The following is a 20378-nucleotide window of genomic DNA, read 5'->3' on the forward strand; positions in this document are numbered from 1 at the left end:
TTCTTCTTCTTCTTCTTCTTCTTCTTCTTCTTCTTCTTCTTCTTCTTCTTCTTCTTCTTCTTCTTCTTCTTCTTCTTCTCTCCTCCTCCTCCTCCTCCTCTTCTTCCTCTTTCTCCTCTTCTTTCTCCTCCTCCTCCTTCTCCACCTCTTCCTGCTGCTATGGCACAGGACATTGAGCTTGAAGCTTTGCGCATGCTAGGAAATCCAGTAATAAGATTTCAGAAAGCTGTTCCATGTTCCTGAGCTGAATCCATGACCCTCTTTTAGTTTTGAGATACGGTCTTGCAAAATTGTTTGTGCTGAACTTGTACTCACTCTGTAGTGTATTTCAAAGGTGATAGTTTTGTGTGTGTGTGTGTTCTAAGAAGAAAACAAAGGAGACTCATGCCATTTTGAGCCACCTCAAATCATATATCAATTTCCATGTTTGTATAGAAAGTTGGAGAACATATAGTCCCCAGCTGAGACTGCCCTTGGAAGCCTGTCAGCTTCAGCAGATCAGTGTTTATGCTGGTCCCATGACTTGGCATGTTTACTTCAGAGAAGGATATTTGAAATATCTGACTGCTGTGTCTGGGGAAGGACTGTTTAGTAAGGTCACATGCAATATATTGTGCTAAGCATTTCTGAAAACACGATGTTCACTATAACTCTGTAATGTTCTTTCCAGCTGTACTTTGGGAAAACAGCCTGTGAGAGGGTCAGGAAAAGAGCCTACAGCCCTATACTGAGGTAGCTGAAGTTCTTGCTTCAGGCCTTGCTGACACCAAGGACCTCCCTAATGGGAGGAGACAGTATAATAGAAGCCAGGATGCTTTCCTCTATCCTCTTAAAGAACCCATCATACTCTTTCACCTCTTCCCATCTCTGTCTTTATTTTCAAACAGACTAAAGAACTCGTAAAGGAAAAAGACCATGAGGAAATGAAGCAGACAGAGGATGAGAAAACCAAGCAGATATACAAGAGCTGGAAAGAAGACTCAGAATGGCAAGCATCTCGTGAGTACCCAGGATCTCAGGAGCACCATGTAGGGTCTCAACTGGACCTGCTAATGAAAAACCATCCATGCAGGAGGCACCCACAGTGCGTCCTCGAGAAGTATCTTTCCACTGAGTGTCACTCAAAGGGTATCAGTAAATGCTAATTACTTAGATGCTCCACAAGCCAGAAGGCTTCATTCATCTTTTCACCATTAAATTATAGTGTCTCTGTATGATTTTACACATAGCTATGAAAACTATCCTGTTGAAAACTGTTTAGTGGTTTTAAAAGTTGTCTCTTTCTTGGATAAGAAACATTATAAATAGTATAAAAATCACTATTTAAAAATTCTAAATTTTGAAGGAAGAGAGCAGGAAAGTTATTGACATGTGTAAAGTTATTAACATGTTTTTTTTTCTTTTGGAGAAGATGGATTTTAAATTGTTTGTTTGAATTTTACTTCTTGTTATTCTGTTTTGTTTTTTTCCCCAAGTTCTCAATAGTGCAGATACTTTTAAACAGTTTTTTTTTAAAAAAAAAACTGACAGATCTCAGTTCTCCTTATAGGGTGACCTATGAAATGCCCACCAAATCCATGACTTTGTATGTAACACAGAGCACACAGAATGGACAGGTGGGATATGTTTGCATCATTTTCATGCATCTCTGCCTCTGACCCAACATTGACCCTCTCTGGAGCTTGTACTGCCAGGGCCAAGCCAGAAAGAACAGGATAGACAGAGGATGGGCAGCCCAGGTATGAGAATAGAGTCTTCATATGCCATCAACAGAGAAGACTCACTCAATTGCCTGATAGTCCCCTGAGACTTGTAAAGAGGTGAAACCCACATAGCAAGATTTTTCTAGATGCTCAGAGTCCTGAATTAATCTACAGTTCCTCTACAGCAAATACCAAAAACTTTGATGAGACAAAAATATTTGCAAGATACAATGTGTGGCCTTCTTGTGCTATGCAGTGAAACTCGGGTATGATGAAATATTTTGAGTGTGTTTTCAGAGTCAAACATGACAGGATTTAGCCCATAATGTCTGGAATTTTAAAAACTCAAACAAAAATCCTCCATAAAAATGGGTGATTGCATCCTGTAATAATCTTTAACACTATATGGCTAAAACATAACCCTGTCTATTTAAAAAAGAAATTAAAATTAAAAGGCAGATTGGGAAGTGTGTGTGTTTACTAAGGTGTTCTGAAATTCCCCACAATGTGTTTATGGGTAGAATCCCTTTGCGTTCTGTCTCTTTGGCCAATTCCCCTTCAGTGAAGTCTATGGTAGCCTCTGGATGTGACCTTTGACCAGCCTCTGTGCTTTTCCCTAGCTCACCTTCTACTGAGAAGTCCTTCCTAGTCTTTGCTAGTGGCTTGGGATGCACCTGACCATGACTGTATCAGGGATGTGATACTGCAACCTGGCATTCTTTGTCTCTTTGACTAGTCCTCACAGCTTAGGTTTGCCAGGTGCAGTAACTTAACCTTGCTGTACATTTTCCACCCTACCCCCTTCTTCTCCTTTGTCTTTCTTTTTCTTGTCTCTCCTTCTCAGAAAGTCCCTAGTTCCTAAATGCAGATAGGAATTCTGGAGCGAGTACAGGAGGGGCCTTAAAATGTGATAGTAGGTACTGGGGATGCTAGTTAATAAGAGCACAAAAGCAACTCTGCCTGGAGCCTTCCCTGAGTACCATGGAGCAGGGCTGAGTCTGCTGTGTCTGTGGGCTCTGAATGTGACCGTTGGCAAGCCTGATGGGCTAACTCAGACACTTATCTTTCTAGTGCGAAAATCTAAGGCAGCTGATGAGAAGAGACGCTCTTTAGCTAAACAAGCACGGGAAGATTACAAGAGGCTATCCCAAAGGGGGAGGAGTGGGGACGGACTGCAGAACCCACTGACTGGTCCACAGAAGCCCAGAAGACCTCCGCTTCCTCCGAAGCCCCAGTTCCTACAGGCGCTGGGAATCCCTCCAAAGTCTTTAGGGTAAGAAGCCACACAGAGGGGTATCATCATAAGCGCCAAGATGGGCTGATTAAAACTATGTTCCTTGGGGCATGATATGGGGTGGGTGTTGGCTCACTCCTTAGGTCAACGCAGGCTTGCCTCTAACCCGGCTTCCTTGATTCCTTTCTTTCCTGTAAATTATCCACAGTGGCTAAAGTGGCCAACCACAGGGTGAAGATGTCAAGGTGACTTGCTGTCCCTACCTCCATCCAGTGGCAACAGGCTGACAGGAACGAGGAGGGGGAACATGGAGGCCGGAGGGTGTTTAATGATCAACGTTGCCTCTAGCGACTAAAAGTAACATTAGGATCCTGGGCTACTTTTTTATTGCTGGAGTCCAGGTTTGATGGCAGTTCTCTCCTAAGACACAGAGACGAGATCACAGTTTCAGAATTTTGAAAGGATCCATTTTGGAACAAAGTCTCTATTTGGAGATGAAATTACCTTTACCTCCTAGGGGCAACACGTGCTCGAAGATAAAAACGAAAAATTTAGTGATATCTAGAAGAAAACAGCATCTTTCATGTTTACTGACTACCAAATTCTTTTTTATAACGACTGACTTATATAGAATGTTATTAATATTCTAATATTTATTTGTCTGCTTGTAGCAGGGATCAAACCCAGGGCCTTTGACATGTTAGCTAAGCATCTGCCACTGAGCTACATCTTCCGCCCCTAAAAACTAAAAAGACTTCTGTTCAGAGTTTGGGAAAATGAAACAAACAAACAAACAAAATTTCTGTGTTTTAATTGTTTAAGTAATTTTTTCCAGCTGAGGATTATGACCTCAGAGGAAACACAAGAGTGAATTATTCCCCCACTGTAATAATGTCTCCGTTCTCCACTGAAAGTCCCCGATTGAGATGTGGTGACCCTCTACATGGTTTGGAAAATGAAGTTTTATTTTTTCCACCTTACAGCTAAAAATAAAGTCAGGAAATACACACCTCCTGAGCTTTGTGACCAGTCACAAATGGGCTCCTGTATGTGACCTTGCCTAGTGGAACTCTGGCTACAGAGCTCCACAGGCAGCCTTTTCTTGTTTGCTAGCCCCTAGCATAGGATATGGCTGACCTGATGTCTTTCCTGTAATGTTTTTAGGACACACTATATTTGATGGATGACAGTGAAAGTGGCCTTTTAGGGTGGGAAACCGTTCTTGTCAGCTGTACTCAGCTTGTTCTTTTCCAGCTTACAGCAATGTAAAAGAGCTCCCTGTGTGTCAGAGTAGACAGGGCTGGGCCTGGGACTCTGGGCAGTTATGACAGGTCAGCCAGGAGAAAGGCAGCCACTAGCAGCCACTAGCCTGTCCCGTGTATGTGGGGTTTGCTCTATCTCTGAGGATTATGTGGAGAAAAGGAAGCTAATGTGGGAACAAGCATGAGAATTTGTCATGTGATCTAATGTGTATGCAAGGTCAGCTTCAGGGAAAGACAAATATTGTAAGATATCTTCTCTCAAATCCTCTGAATGGGATAAATAATAATACACAGTCATATTTGCATATGTGTGTGTATATATGTGTGTGTGCATCTCTGTGTGTGCATGTGTGTGTAAGTGCCCACATGCGCATGTCTGCAGAGCTGTTATTTCACATGGAAATCATGGCACATACGGTATGTTGCCAGCGGAAGCACAAAGGGCCACATTAATTTGTATCATGGAAAATTCCAGTAGCTCATCCAATCTCTTTGTTTTAGATTTAGATTTAGATTCTGCTCACCTAGTGGCTTGTTGAACAGGACATGGGAGTGTATTTATTACACCTCTGTGCTGCCTTCTGCAGTAGAACCCATCTGTGCCAGGACGTCCTTCTGATGCTGAGTTGGATTCAAAATGGTGCTATTGCTAATTTTCCCTCCCTAGTCTGCAGACATATTCCCTTTACCTTCTTGTTTCTAGGGCATCTTTTAGTAGAAAGAAACCTCTTCAAAGTGTGAGAAGGAAGCAAGTGAGGGAGGTGAGCAGAAATGGAGAATTTGAGGACAGGCACGCACTGAAGGAGTCAGGGAGGCAGCTCACTCACTGCCTGCGCTTGCCTTTGTCTGCACATCCACACACTCCAGGGAAACAGCTTCAAGTTCTGAATGCTTCTTTTCCCAAATGTTAATTGAAAGTGGATCTTCTAACCCAGGGTAAAATGAATTTCACTCTAACCTAGCAGTGGCTATTGCTATGCCTGGCCCAGGTGAATGTGTTTCCCTTTCTCTGATCTTGGGAGCCATGCAATGGTGGCACGTGTGGCACCTAACCTACTATTACCTCTGCCTTGTGATTAGATGTTGCAAGTGGAATACATATAATTCTCTTCCCCCACCTCTTCCTCCTTTCTCTTCTTCCTTTTCCCTCCACACCCTGTCTTCCTTCTTCCCTCTCCCTTCTCCCTCTCTGTATAAAGTTGTCCCTCAGTATCTGTGGAGGCAATTCCCAAGATCCTTTGCAGAGATCAAAATGTGAAGGATGCTCAAGCCCAATTGATAAGATGTTGTAGCATTTTCCTGTAATGCACTCATACTCACTCTGCACCTTAATCTCTAAATCATTTATAATACACTGCAAGTGCTGTATAAATAAGTAAATAATTACATAATATTGTTTGGAGAATAATGACAAGCAAAAATATCTGTCTATGTTTAGTATAGTTGCAATTTGTTTCTTTGAATACTTCCAGTCCTCTATTGGTTGAATTGATGCAGACCAGTTTGTGTGTGCATATATATGTATGCATACACACATATACATACATATACGTATGCATGTGAGTGAGGCTATACACACATTCATATAATGGATCATTATTTCTTTTTTTCCTTAAAATACAGTTACAACTTTAATTCTTCTTTAGGATAGATTCATAATTATAGGAGAGATTATAAAGTAACACATTTATAATCAGATTAACATAAATTACCATAAACTTAATTTTTATTGATAATTCCTACAATATTTTCTGATCACACTTCTCCCTCATCTCCTCCCAGGTCCTCCCACACCTTTACCAATACAACTCTATATTTTCTTTCTTTCTCTCTTTGGAAAACACGCAGGCAAACAAAACAGAATAAAAAAAATAACTTAAAAATAAACAGTGAAGAAGTATAAGATACACAGAGACAAATAAAACCTTTAAAATATAAAATTCAAATCACATTATAGAATGAAAAGACCAGTGAGATTTTAACAAACAAACAAAGTATCATGATACAAAAACCAATCTCTGAGAACACCTTTGAGTAGGTTGTGTATTGGGCACTGGGCATCCTTTAAGTGTGGTTTGTACACCCAGTGAGAAGATTGGTGTTTTTTCCTTTGTAAGTGGTTATCAGTTGGTGATAGCTTTGGGGTTAGAGATGGGAATTCATGTCCACTTTCTCTCTCAGCTCTGGATGCCATCTGACTTGGACCTGTGCAGGCCTGTGCTTTCAGTCAGAGTCTCTTGAGTTCATGTCTGTGCCAGTCCTGTCGTATCTGGAAGACACTGTTTTTTTTTGATGTCACCCATCTCTTCTGGCTCTTACACTCTTTCTGCCTCTTCTTCTGTATCGCTTCCTGAGCCCTGAGGAAAGGGTTTGATAAAGACATTGCATTTGTGGCTGAGTGTTCGCAGGTCTCTCCCTCTACAGAATGTCTGCCTATGGGTCTCTGAATTAGTTCCTATCTGCTGTAGGTGGAAGATGCTCTGATGGTGGCTGAGCAAGACACTGATCTATGAGTATGGAAGAATGGAGAACATTATTTCAAATTAGTCATCCCTAACTTGGGAATCATCTTACCCATGACAGGAATCAGGGAGTGATCAGAACCGAGACCAACTCCGCCCAGATGGACACCATTCGATGGTTCAAAGAGGAACAGTTGCCATTCCGTGCAGGTTACCAGAAAAACTCAGACACCATTGCTCCTTGGTTCCATGGTGAGTACTGAGACCACTTCTAGGGCAGACCAAACAGTGCTCACTTCAAGAACGACAAACGAACAGTAAGAGCTTTCTCTTCCCTTCTTCATTTGTACTGTGCTAACAGTCTTTCAGTGTATTTCCACTGAGTCTTCTCTTAAAGGTTTTTCAGAGAGCTGTCTGCCTGTGCTTACTTAGAAAGCTGTCAGCATTCATGGCCACTGCAATGATATGGGCTAATCATCCTTCACCACAAATACAATACTCCAGAGAGGGTAGGAAAGGCATTGCTTCCTAGGGACTCGGCAGACAGAGTGTGACTTCAGCACATGCTATTGTCTTCCTCCACTAGAAAGTCAGTGGTTTGACGGACTGAGGCAGGATTAGCAGGCAGAAAGCCAGCTAAGCACCAGCTCTTTCATAACCAGTTTAGTGACCTTGAAGAAGCAATGATCTCTTTCAATCGCTGTTCAAACTACTAGAGCCCCAATTTTCTTATCTCTTAAAGGGGAATCTGGAGCTATTTTAAAATTCACTTTGCAGCCTGATCTTAGCCTCCTCCCTCCTTTTTCCCAGCCCCACCCTTCTAAATCCCTCCTCCCATTGAAGGGGAGCCTCCCTTGGGTACCACCTCACCCTGGGGCATCTAGTCCCAACAAGCCTAGGCACATCTTCTCCCACGAGGCCCATCCAGGCAATCCAAGTAGGGAGAAGAAGATCCAATGGCACGGAACAGAGGCTGCATAGCTCCTCCTGCCCTATTCCACTTGTTAGGCGAACCACCTGAATACCAAGGTGGTTTGCTACAGATATGAGAGGTTTAGGTCCAGCTCCTGCATGATCCCTGGTTGGTCCTGTGGCTTTGATCCTGTTTTTCTGTTGCTCTAACAAGTGTGCAAGTCTATAAGTTCTTTGAGTCGTTGGGCAGTACGAGCTGATGTTTTTCAGCATTTGACTTAAGATACTTGGTTAATTAAGGCTACTCTGTTGCCCTAGGCCATATTCCCTGACTGCTTCAGTTCAAGAAAAATCAGATATTTAAGACCAGTGGACAGGGGACTGGAATACAGCTCTGACTCAGTTAGTCGCCCATAATGTACAAAGTGATCAGTTCTAACCCCAACCCAGAAAACAAAAGAAGGCATTATGTGTGGTTAAACTGGACTTACTACCTAAGTATTTATTCAAGGCAATCTCTCCCACTTCACACATAAAGTGTCTTGGTTTGACCTGTGTGTAAGGCATCTTACTTTTTAGTAGTATCATTTCATATATAAATAGACCACAAAGATGAAGTTTCCAAACACACAGCAAGAGCAACCACTTCAAAAACCCTGGCCCGTCTATGATATCTTTCCCCTGATAGCTGCTTTAGTAGCCCGTGTCTCAGCAGAACTGCCAGGTGTCCTTGAACCTGTGCTTTGACTTTGGTTTCATTGACTCCTAGAGATGCCCCATGCTCTTGTGGGTAAGGTCCGTCTGTGGTGTGGTGATGCTGTCAGAGACTAACAGAACTCCGCGGATTCTGTGTGCCTTCAGCACAGCCACCTCTGCTGTCTGCTGACCCCCCACCCCCGTTTCCTTTTAAGATAAGCACAGGAAATCAGCCTTTGTAGTTCCTGTGTCCTTGCACAGTTGCTGTGTGCTGTTGTCCCTGATTATGAGAGCAGTCACATTTTCATTTCTGTCTTCTGTTTTTTTTTTAAACAGCAGGGTATGAAAATTGGAAGTATTAGCTGATGTCATTAAGAATTCTGATATGTCACCTGGCATTTCTGTCTGAAAGAGTTGTGTAAAGCCAGAGGACATGGCACAGCTAAAAACCCAGTGGGAGCTTTGCCTAGAAAACATAAATGTGCAGTTACACATAATAATTTATAAATATGACATCATTGTTGATTCATTCTTATACAAATATTTATCATAGTTATAAGCAAATAAATAATACAATAAATAAATAATGTGATAATAAATATGCATGTTAGGTGGCCGACATAAATCCTTGGCTTCCATTTTGGGAAGACAGAATTTCACATTCCGGCAATGGAGACAGGGTGGTTCACACTTTGTCTCTCTGAAATGCAGCTGCGTATGTGTTTACTGGTTAGTACTACAGAAAATGGCCTCACATCACCCTTGAGTACATCTCATCATACCTACATATCATAGTTTTTTCACAGATATAGAATTTCTGAAAAGGAGAGGCATGTGTATGTTTAAGGATGCATGTTCAAACAGCCCAAATCAGAAACACTCCAGAACTTGAGCAAATATTTTAGATTGTAGAACATTTCATTTCCTCCATTTTCTGGTTCTAAATGTTCACCTTGTAAGTCTACCAATATATGTTGTTATTTGAAAACCTCCCAACTCTGAAACACTTGTGGACAAGCATGGTGAACAATGTACTGAGTGTGGCCCAGCGCCTCAGAAGCTAGAACCCTAGTGTATGCTCCTACGTCTGTTCCCAACATTCCTCTTTACTTTGTTCAAACTAGCACTTGATATTATCTGATTCCATTTTCTTCCATAGTGTGGGACCACAGTGGAATTGTGATAAATGTGTTTGCAGTGTTGCACAATGAACCTGAGCCCCTCATGTTTGTTGTCTGAGAATTGTAAACAATTTTTCAGATATTTTGATCATTTTCCAAGATATCTATTGATATTTTGTTTTGCTTTGTAGAATTTTATATGTTTTAAACACTCATCATTTACCAATTTTATGGGCCAGCTATACTTTCTTCTAGTCTATGATTTATCTTTTCACACCTTAGTACATTTTGAGGCACAATTTTTCATTTCAATACTATTCAGATTAGATTTTCTTTTTTATGATTTTTTGTTTCTATCATGTACAACCAACCTGCAATTCATTTTTTCACAGATACAAGGTATATAGACAGCTTTCCATTTATTATTGTGTTAAATTTGATATTATATAAAATTCACCAGCTTAGTCATTCTTGTTGTTTTTAAAACATTTTTAACTAGCAAAGAATATGATGGTCTCCCTTACAACATTTCATTACATGTGTGTATTTGACTTTACTGATATTCTTCCCCCTTATCAGCTTCCCTTCTGCATGGCTGTGCACGTGAGTGCAAAGGTCAGGATTTTTCCGCTATCATTCTCCACTCTAGTTTCTGAGTCAGCATTCTCACTAGTCTGGAGCTTTTTGTTTAGGATAGGCTTGCTGGCCAGAAGATCTCTGCCTGTCTTCACTTTTCCAGCACTGGGATAATCATATGCAACACCCAACTTTGAGATGAGTGCTAAGAATCTGAACTTAGGTCTTTTTAGCCACTGAACCATCTCTTCAGCCTTTTTTTTTTTGCACTGTTACATGTGTTCGTGTTTGTTTCCTGTAGTTACAGGCGGCTTCTGTGCCAAGGATCAGTGTGAGGTGTAAATGTGAGGTCTTCTCATTGCCTTTCCTGGACCTGTCCTATGTTGGGGTATGTGTGGCGAATATCTAATTGTATACCATATACACGGTTGTTTTTGAATGTCTTAGCCTTTGAGTGCTGCCTCACAAGGGTGGAAATGATGAGAAATGAGAGACGGGAGGAGTTTTGGAACTTAATTTTCAGAATACCACTATGTGAGTTGTACTCTCTCCCTTGTGTGCGGGGGAGGTGGTAAATGTGTTGCAGAGGTTTCTGTGGACAGCAAATGAACTCACACGTGTGAAGAGTCACAACAGTCCCCAGGGAACAGGGCTTGTGTGGCTTATCAGAAGCAGCACCAGATACCTCTGCCCTGCCTGTGCTTTCTGCCTTCCCTTTGTCACACACAGTCTTACTGTGCTGAGAAACAGTCACACAAGGAACTTGCGGTTCGTCAGTAAAACAGATCTTAATTCCTGCAAAACTCTGTCTCGTTTGGAAGTACTTATTTAGGGCCTGTCCTTAAAAAGTCAGGTCACCTCAGGAGGCACTCGTGACATGGAAGGTCATGGATAGAAGCCACTGAAAAGGATTGGAGGATTTGGCTGTTTGGGAAGTTGACAGAACAAGGGTGAGCTCCTGGGAGAGGGTGTGGCCATCAGGTGGGCTGGAGTAAAGGCTTCTGTGTCCCTGACTCCTGGGTTTCTCAATGCTGTCATTAAGTCTATTTTGTTGGCTTCCTTAGCAGAAGGGATTATTTCCTGTTGTCTGTGTCATTTTTATCCTTTCACATCCTCTTGTCCTTGTAATTCTCAGCTCAGGTATGACTTGTCCCTTGCATACAGTCACAGTTTTAAATTCATTTTATTCTTGCTCCTAGATACAAGGTTCCTGCAATCTTTCAGCCACACTGTTCAGTCTCTGGTGTTTATGAAGTATATGAGATAAACTCCAGAGAGTCCTCCCACCTATCTGACCAACAAGGTCACTAAGCATAATCTAACTCTAGGCTCTCAGTCTCCAGAGGGCATCATACCTAGTCTATTATACCCACTAATACTTTGAGGCCTCATGGGAAGAAGGTCAAAGAATAAACACAACTTAAGTTTGAAGTTCTACCGGCAAGATGGCTTCTTCATTCTACCAACATTTCCTCACCCCTCTTAAAAGGGACAAAATGGTAGCAGTGTAGGGAATCTTAGAAACTGCCAGAGATTGGAGTATAGAAAGACAAATGGTGATGAGAACACCTTTCTAGTTTAGGGTTTCCCCAGCGGCCTTTGCTGGTAGATACTTTTACTCACATACTCGTTTCACATATCGGGTTGATTACTAGTTTTTGAAATGCCATTAACACTTGCCAAAAAGGATATAACTGGGCTCAATGAAACAGCTTCATCCTTGTTTATTCCTTGTGGATGTCTTTTGCTGATTTGGCACAACTAGATATGTGCTCTCTATAGTTTATATCAGATACCACTCCAAAAGCAAATCCCTATACTTTCAGTGAGCTTTGACACTATTAGTTCATGTTACAGATGTTTACATTGCTTCTATTTTGACACATCACTCTGCCTCATTCTCTTTGGCAGGTAAATTTTTTTTTCCTTTTTTTTTTCCTTTTTTAAATTTTTGTTGTGGGAGTAGTTATCTCTGGAATTCAAGTTGCCTATAGATAGCTATCAAGATGATTGTCCTGTGCTTTTCTCTGTTTATCCAGCCTTTGCCATACTCCACAGCGTCTTATGTGTGGGGATAAGAATCACTGCAGTTGAGTGTAGGCAACTGACATCGTTAATAGACTCATAGATACACCTCAGTGCCCATTAGTAACCCATCTGGCTTCAGAGGAGTGAGTTTTTAATTTCAGGACATCAAATTTTTCTCACCTTTCACAAAGGGATATTTTTCAAGTAGCTGTCTTCCAAGCACAAATTACTGATGTGTGGGACATTCCAAAGTCTGTGGCTAAGTCTCAGGCAATGGTTTGCATCATATGTCAGCACATCTAGGACACACACATTTCATGAAGCAACTAGACTGTGGCCAGAAGCAAAACTACGTCACCACAGTGTATGGCAGAGAGGGCAACAGGAAGCCTGGTGATCTCTGGTGGTTGCTATGTGCCCTTGGAGGAACCAGCAATGTTCCTATTTACATGTAAACTTTGCTTACATTAGTAACATCAAGGCACATTTCATAATTATCTGTAGCTCTCTATTAATTATATACCTTATGTTTGTTCAGACTTCTGAACGGGAGAAGATGAAACAGAAAGAGGCTAGAGCTACACAGGGATGTTCTCATGCTCCTGCAAAGAATGCTGTGTACAGGTGTTCTTTTCTGGAAGAGTTCTGATCTTTCTCATCAACGACTCAGTGCCATGAACTTGCTAGAACGATGTTACTAGGATTTCTATTAGTGGTGAGAATAGAGCAGACCTTGGATTTCAAAATCACCATTGTTGTAAATGATGCACTTGAGTTACAAGTGTCCAGAATGCCAGGTGTGTGTGTGTGTGTGTGTATGCGCATATAATTGTACATGCACTTGTAGGAATGGAATCAAGCATGTTAGGTAAGCATTACACTTATTATTCAGGTTGTAGTCTTTTAATTTTTTTTGTCATGCTTTTGGAGCTGGGAGGTTACTCAGAAGCCAGTGGTCAATACAGTGTTTATGGTGGAAGCAAGCGTGAGTACCTCTGCTTTCAGGGATCCCACTTAGGATCTGTGTAGAAGGGGGATTCTAAACCATTGAAGAAATCGTGAGTTTTGTCCTTCAACTTTTCTTGGTCAGCACGTGCTTTCTTATAATATCTCCTGCTACAACCCTATGATGAAACACCATTTCTTTATGTCAGAGGGGAAAAAAAACTCAAAGAAACAAGTAGTGGATAAGAGAACACCTATGGGGTTGGCTGCATGGCTTTATATCTCAGACTCTAGCAGTCAGCCATGTGGCCTTGGTCACATGACCTAACTTCTGTGCTTCTGTCACTTTTCTGTATGATGTAGGCAATGACTAAGAATCAAATCTTTTAATAGATACAGAGTACTCAAAACTGTGTGAGGTGCACAATGAATGTCAGGTAATATGTGCAGCCATCAAGAGAGTGAATGAGAATGAATAATGATAATAATTCTAGTCCTTTAACTACAAGAGAGATGTTGGGATAATATTTGAAAGGCTCTGGTCATGTTCACCTCTTCGTAGCTGGGATTTGGGGCAGGTTCTAGAGCAGCTCAGGAAATACCACCCTAAAACTGCAGGAGGAGTTGAAAATGCATGGAGTAGTAGGAGAGATTGGCAAAGACTCTAGGTACCATTGGAGATGGAAGTAACTTCTAGAAAACAGTTACTCCTTATCCTATGCTACAGGTAGATTTGCATGTGAGACTCTGAGGTACCTTAACAGTGGAGACATGTCGCTTTGCAAATATTATTGTCTAATAGTCTCTCATTTTATATATTTTGGGGAAACACAAAGGCAGAAGTATAGCACAGATAGAAAAACAGGGAGGCCGGTGCCAGGCAAAGCATTGGAGGGCAGCCCAGGACACTGGTGATCTGCAGTAGCCTGACTTTGGAAAGCTCTGCAGTGGCTACAATATCCTGTAGCACTGAAGCAGCCCCAAGTGTAGCCCAAAGTATCTAGGGCTACTGGTCCTCAGAACACAAACCCTGAACATAAGAGAGAGGGAAATAGCACACACTAGTAGGATCTGTACGCCCAGCTCGTCCACACTCAACATTTCAAAAGAATACACCTTCTGTAAGTTGCTCAGGGTAGATCTGAACACCTCTTAGAAAAATATATATTTGGAAAAGTTCACAAGCACTCACAACAACACTAACAACAAGCACTAACACAACAAGCACTAACAACAGTGAGTTAAAGAGCAAAATACCAGAGCTGAGGACCTGGACCAGATCATGATTCTGCAGCATTGGCTTTGACTTTCTCCAATCAGCTTGCTTGGCTACAAAGTGGGAGTGATGCTAGAACCAGTTCTCCTTACTTAGAACACTTTGAAGATTAAATAAAAGGTGAGATCTAAACCAAAGCACATCATTCCACCACAGGAGGAGGGATCATGGTTGAGTGGGTAGGAGTTTGGCTCTGAGCTCAAGGCCTAGAGCTAACGGCACACTTATCTTGACATACATAAGGATCCTATCATGTTATGTGGATCTCTGTGAACACACTTAGAGGCATTTAAAAAATAGTTATTTTTATTTCAGCTATATGAGTATTTCCTGCATATGTGTATTTGCATCACATACATATCTGGTGCCCAAGAAGGCCAGGAGAGAGTTTCGGATCACCTGGGACTGCCATATGGGTCCTTGGAGTTACAGATGTTTGTCACTCATGTGTGTACTGGGAATGCAATTTATGGTTCTTTGTAAGTCCTCTCTACCCCTAAGTTACCTCACCATCCAATTGAAGCTTCTTTTAGAGTAGTAATATTGCCCCTTTGTAGGGTTGCTTTAAAGGCTCAATGAAGCAGATTACATTATTATGTGGTAATCTTTCATTTAACCCAAACATACATTTTCTAAATAAAGTAAGCAGGTTGTAGAGCTGAGCAGCCAGTGGCAGTTCACACAGGACACACATCCCCTGACTTTAAAAATCCTGAAGCTTCATAGAAGTGTCCATCGTGAGATGAATCAGTTAGTCAGGTCTTTTCCAGCTGAATATATAAAGTATGTCAGTGAGGGAGCTGCCTGATTGCTAGGAGGTCATAAGTAACTAGGTCGAAGGGCAAGATGGTCCTTATGGAATACGCTATACATGAGTCCACACCTCTGAGACCACATAAGCACACAGAGATTGTGGGAGCCAGGTGCTCTGCAAGTTCAGAGTAAACAGCCCAGGAGGCATAAAAATGCCTCAGACTCTCTGTTTGCAGATTGAGTAGGAATTTTCCAGAAGGTGCTGTGGGAATGATCTTCCTCCTGATTTCTTCCTGTGGAGTACTCTCTGCCCTTTGGCTTTTTAATAGAGGCTTGCTGGAGTTTTCAAATCACTGTGAATCTCTTGGGGTCTGTTCATTTCTTCTAGGGAGAAGTCGAGGTCTAAAAATCACACAATGCAGTGCAGTAACTATTGACCACACATGTCAAGTAACTGAAAAAGGTAAAACTAAAATTTGAGTTCACAGCCATACCAACGCTAGTTTAGGTCTCACTAAATACTTGTGGCTGGCAGCAATCACCTGGCCAACCAAGAGGACATTTCCATCACTGCAGGATGCTCTGGTTCATGGCCTTGCTATACAAGTATCAAACCCCATCATGACGCAGAGAGGAGTATGTGGGATCCTTCCTTCTGGTCTCCTCAGTGGGCCTGCACAAGTGTTCACACTTGTAAGCATTTCAGCTGCAGCTGCTCCTCAGCCCTTTGGGCCTAGTTTCTGGCCATGGGACCTCATGCAGTGACATCTCTCACATTCTTCTGTTAATTTCTAACCAAATTAAAATATGTAGGCCATTTTCCTGGTAGAAATCTATCCTATTAAACTTACTGAATAAAAGAAATCTAGCTAGGCATGGTGGCAAATGGTTTTAATAGTAGCAAAGGCAGACAGATCTCTGTGAGTTCCAGGCTAGCCATAGCTATGAAGAGAGATGCTATCTCTAAAAAACAAACCAACCAACAAAATAAATAAAAGAAATCTGACATTCACTTCTGCTGCCATCACGGAGCCCTCCCAGGACTTCAGATTGCTTGTCTCTTTTACAGTGTGTAAAGATGGCTAATCCCTGGTGGCAGCCCTAAAGTGTCATGAATTGAGAAGTAGGATGAAGCCACATCTTTCATAATTTTTAGAGCCATGCACAGGAAAAATCCAGTCTGTAAGGTCATACCATGCTGATAAGTGCATGACTGTGGGGCCTGGCCTTGTCCTCAAGAACTCTCACGTGTCTTATACAGGAAAAGCTCTCATGAGCCTGGCAGTAGCCAGGGCTCCTCAAAGGTATCCACTGCACTTGACCCCAAGGGCTTCTGTGAAGCATCTACTTCATTAACCTAGGTTTTTAGATGCAAGAGAATGTGTGAAGGAAACGGAATTGCCCAGCTAAGAAAATAAGAAGAAACTACCTTCCTGCCTTCCTGCACACCCAGTCTGCTCTGCACGGTTCTCATCTTTGTGCCTGCCTCCACCCCTGGGGTGTGCATGGAGATTGCATTATGACCTGGGGTTTACTACAAAATCATTTTATTGTGTTTGAGTGTCTTAGGAGATTAGATAGTGCTAATATCTTGTGTAATGGGCTGTGGTTGCAGAGGTTAGAAGGCTTGTAGGCACTTTGATTTATGTTTACTGTATCACTGAGTTTTAGGGGAAAAAGCTCTTAGCCCAGGTTTTGTCATAATTTTCCAGAAGAACTTTCTTTTGAGAAATTCATATATATCAGGAAACCACTCACATGCCATCACATGTACACACCTGCTCATTCTGTAGAAGGAACTTAGAACTAATGTGGGAATAAGAGATGAAGGCTCTTCACATCGTGATGGACCTGGAAACACTGCCATGGGAAATGTGTGGGGGAGACTAGTAACATCATCCTGCATCAGGAAGTGGAGAAAAGAGAACTCTAGCTCTCTACAACCTCTCTTCTTTCTCCTTCTGTTCCATCTCATCCTCTAGCCAATGAGGTAGTGTTACCCACATTCTGGGTTTGTTTTACCCTTCAGTTCATTCTCTGTGCAAATCACTTTAAATTCATAACAGTTGTGCTTTAATGTCCCATGTGATTCTGTTCAAGAACTACTGTTTTAAACCAAGTCAGATCACTTCCCAGAGTTCTCACTGATAAACAGTGGTGGCCCTACGAGAACATTGAAGTTCAAGTTGGAAGAGAAAAATCCCCGCATCATCCTTAGGACAACCTACTAGACCTTCATAAGTGGTAGACATCCTGTGTTGACCCAAATGGGTCTCTAAGTGAAACTGTGTTGGAAATACAGTTCTTTTACTATCTATTCTAGTCTGTTTCTCTGTTGCTATGATAAAATACTTATCAAAAGCAACTTGGGGAAGAAAGGATTTATTCCAGCTTGTAACTCCCAAATCACAATACATCACTGAAAGAAGACAGGGTAGGAACTCATAGCAGGAACCTGGAGGCAGGAACTGAAGCAGGAGCAAGGAGGACTGTTGCTTACTGGCTTGCTCAGTTTGGTTTCTTACACAACTCGCCTGCCAGGGGTGGTGCCATCCACAGAGGGCTCCCACATCAATCATTACCTAAGAAAATGCTCTTACAGACAAGCCCACAAACCAGTCTGATGAAGGTACTTCTTCAACTGAAGATCCTTCTTTCAATGTCATTCTAGTTTGTGTCAAGTTGATGAACTATCCTTTTCTTTTGTGTTTGTTCAGTAACCAAATACCAGTTTTGTTTTGTTCTGATTCCCAAAGACTTTAAGATATACATGGAATTTTATTCTGATTTTCATAAACTCTAACTCATATAGGGAGGGGCAACAAAGGAGTAGTTTGTAGGGACTTGACTGATATGACTTTTTCTCCCTTTCCCACAGGGATTCTCACACTAAAGAAAGCAAATGAACTTCTGAGCACAGGTGTGCCGGGAAGTTTTCTGATTCGAGTCAGTGAAAAGATCAAGGGCTATGCCCTGTCCTACCTGTCTGAGGAAGGCTGCAAACATTTCCTCATAGATGCATCTGCCAACTCTTACAGCTTCCTGGGTGTGGACCAGCTACAGCATGCTACACTGGCAGATTTGGTGGAATATCACAAGGTAAATCCACTCATATGTTTAATTCATTTTAGGAATTATTGTCCTATAGATATATAACAAAGAAAGGTATGACTAGGGATATAGCTCAAGGGTAAGCAACAGGATGGTGGTAGCACATAATTTCTGATGGTAATGAGGAGTTTTAATTGTATTTCCTTTCTCATATCCACCTGGCATACTCAGAGATATCCCACGGGAGCTGAGAATACTAGAGAAGTACATTCTGATCATATCTGAGGGTGGTCCTATGCTAGAACTTGGGCTTCAGTAGGACAGAGAAACTGAAAGGAGGGAAATCTCTTTTAGTATTGTCATAAGCCAATCTAGGTATGCATAAACCCAAGGTAGAGGAGTGATCTCCCCAAAGGAGCAGCATGAGCATCTACCACACAGCTGCCTCATGGCCCTGTGCTTTGATTGACAGGAGGAGCCCATAACCTCTCTGGGGAAGGAACTCCTTCTGTACCCCTGTGGTCAACAAGACAAGCTGCCTGACTACCTGGAGCTCTTCCAGTGACAACTCTCATCCAGATCAGCCTCCAACCTCCAGCTGGTTTCCCCTCTGGACAGACACCTCTGAGATGGACATTGGTGTGTGATGCCAAAATCTCTCTGTGACAGAGCCAACAGTGAACAACGTCTGAGGTCTTCATTGAAACCTCTCTTCTGCAGAAATGCTGGATTCAGTTTAAGGGAATATTACCTCTCTCTCATCCTCATTCTGAAAGGAAAAGGGGGAAGGTACCCACATTTGCAACATCCTAATATGAAGGATAGGACCTTGAAGGATATGACCATAATGATGTATATAAGATAAAAAGAGGACAAGGGTACACTGAAATCTTTTTTAGCAATTAAGAAGTTACTTTAAACGAACAAGTGAACAATTTCATGATCTACACACTCCCTTTTTGTTATTCTCTCAAAGCTCTCAGTATTCTGTGTGTATATATTTTTATCTTGCCTTTAGAATGGTGGAAAAATGTCCCCACTGAGGGATGAGATTATCTTCAAAAGACCACCCTTTCTGTCTCTGTTGGAGTGAGGTTATAGAAGACAGAAGAGAAAGACCCAAGTGTAAATTGAAAGACAAGTTTCAAAACTTGAGATGAGAGACTTACCATATATGAAATAAAAACCAACCAACCAAAGGTTTTAGTGTGACAGTAACCCTGAGTGTGATGGTTTGAATATGCTTGGCCCATAGGGAGTGGTACTATTAGGAGGTGTGGCCTTGTTAGAGGAGGTGTGGCTTTGTTGGAAGAAGTGTATCACTGTGGGGGTGGGCTTTGAGGCCCTCCTCCTAGCTACCTGAGAGATTCAGTCTTCTGGTTCCCTTCGGAACAAGATGCAGAACTCTCAGCTCCTCCTCTGCCATTCCTGTCTGAAAAATGCCATGCTCCTGCCTTAATTATAAAGGACTGAAACTCTGAATCTGTAAGCCAGCCCCAATTAAATATTTTTCTTTAAAGAGTTGCCTTGGTCATGGTGTCTCTTCACAGCATTGGAAACCCTAACTAAGACACATGGGTAATCTTAGAGTTTGTGTCTTCATTCTTCTCTACTTCCGTTTCCTCTATCTGAAAGTAAATATAAAAGATACTGTGCATGGCCATGTAAGGACTTGTATGGTCACGATTCCAAGAGAAGAACTGAATAAGTGAGTGGTTTGGATACCACCTGTTGAGGGATGAATTGTGTCCCACACCAAATATACATGAAGTCCTGACTCCTCTGTACCTGAGTATGAACTGATATAGAAATAGGATCTGTGCAAAAAAGATAAGCAATATAGGCTCCAAATCTAATGAGTTGCATCTGTATAAAGGAGAAAGATACAGCAAAAAGAAAAACAGGAGGATGGAGGTTAAAGGACCACAGAAACACAGAGTAGAGTGGCATAGGGCAGGGTATGGCAGGGATTATGAAAGGCAGTACGACCCAAGCCCAGACTTTCCCTAGGACTCTATTAGGAAACAAGGCTTTGTTTCCTTATATGCACCTTTATTTAAGCCTTCAGGACTTTAGAAATGTGAGATAATAAACCTCTAAATCACCGAATAGATGGCAACTTTTTATAGCAGCCTCAGTAAACCAGTGCAATAGTTTATGTAACCATGTATCCTGCACGAGTTGCATGGACTTGTTTCTTGCTGCACAGTGTGCACCCTCAAGAGGAAATAAAAGTAGGATATAGGAATACGACCCTGGGTAATGCTGGCTAGCCCTGGGACACAGATTTATTCAGCAAGTAGTCTCCTACCTGCATCATCCTTAAATCAAAACCTCTAAATCCATTCCTAGACCAGCA

At 41.9% G+C, this 20378-nt stretch overlaps 1 protein-coding gene across 1 annotated transcript in view; it reads left to right on the forward strand.

Annotated features, from left to right (window-relative positions):
• Sh2d4a (SH2 domain containing 4A) overlaps nt 1-19543 on the forward strand; it is a 69160-nt gene extending 49617 nt beyond the window's left edge. The window contains exons 5-9 of the mRNA XM_021170417.2: nt 888-999; nt 2775-2976; nt 6783-6913; nt 17847-18067; nt 18492-19543. Of these exons, the coding sequence (XP_021026076.1) occupies nt 888-999; nt 2775-2976; nt 6783-6913; nt 17847-18067; nt 18492-18584 (759 nt within the window). The 3' untranslated portion in view covers nt 18585-19543. The remainder of the gene's footprint in view (nt 1-887; nt 1000-2774; nt 2977-6782; nt 6914-17846; nt 18068-18491) is intronic.
• Nucleotides 19544-20378: the final 835 nt, after the last annotated feature.

This window comes from Mus caroli, chromosome 8, assembly GCF_900094665.2.
Source record: "Mus caroli chromosome 8, CAROLI_EIJ_v1.1, whole genome shotgun sequence".
Lineage (NCBI taxonomy): Eukaryota > Metazoa > Chordata > Mammalia > Rodentia > Muridae > Mus > Mus caroli.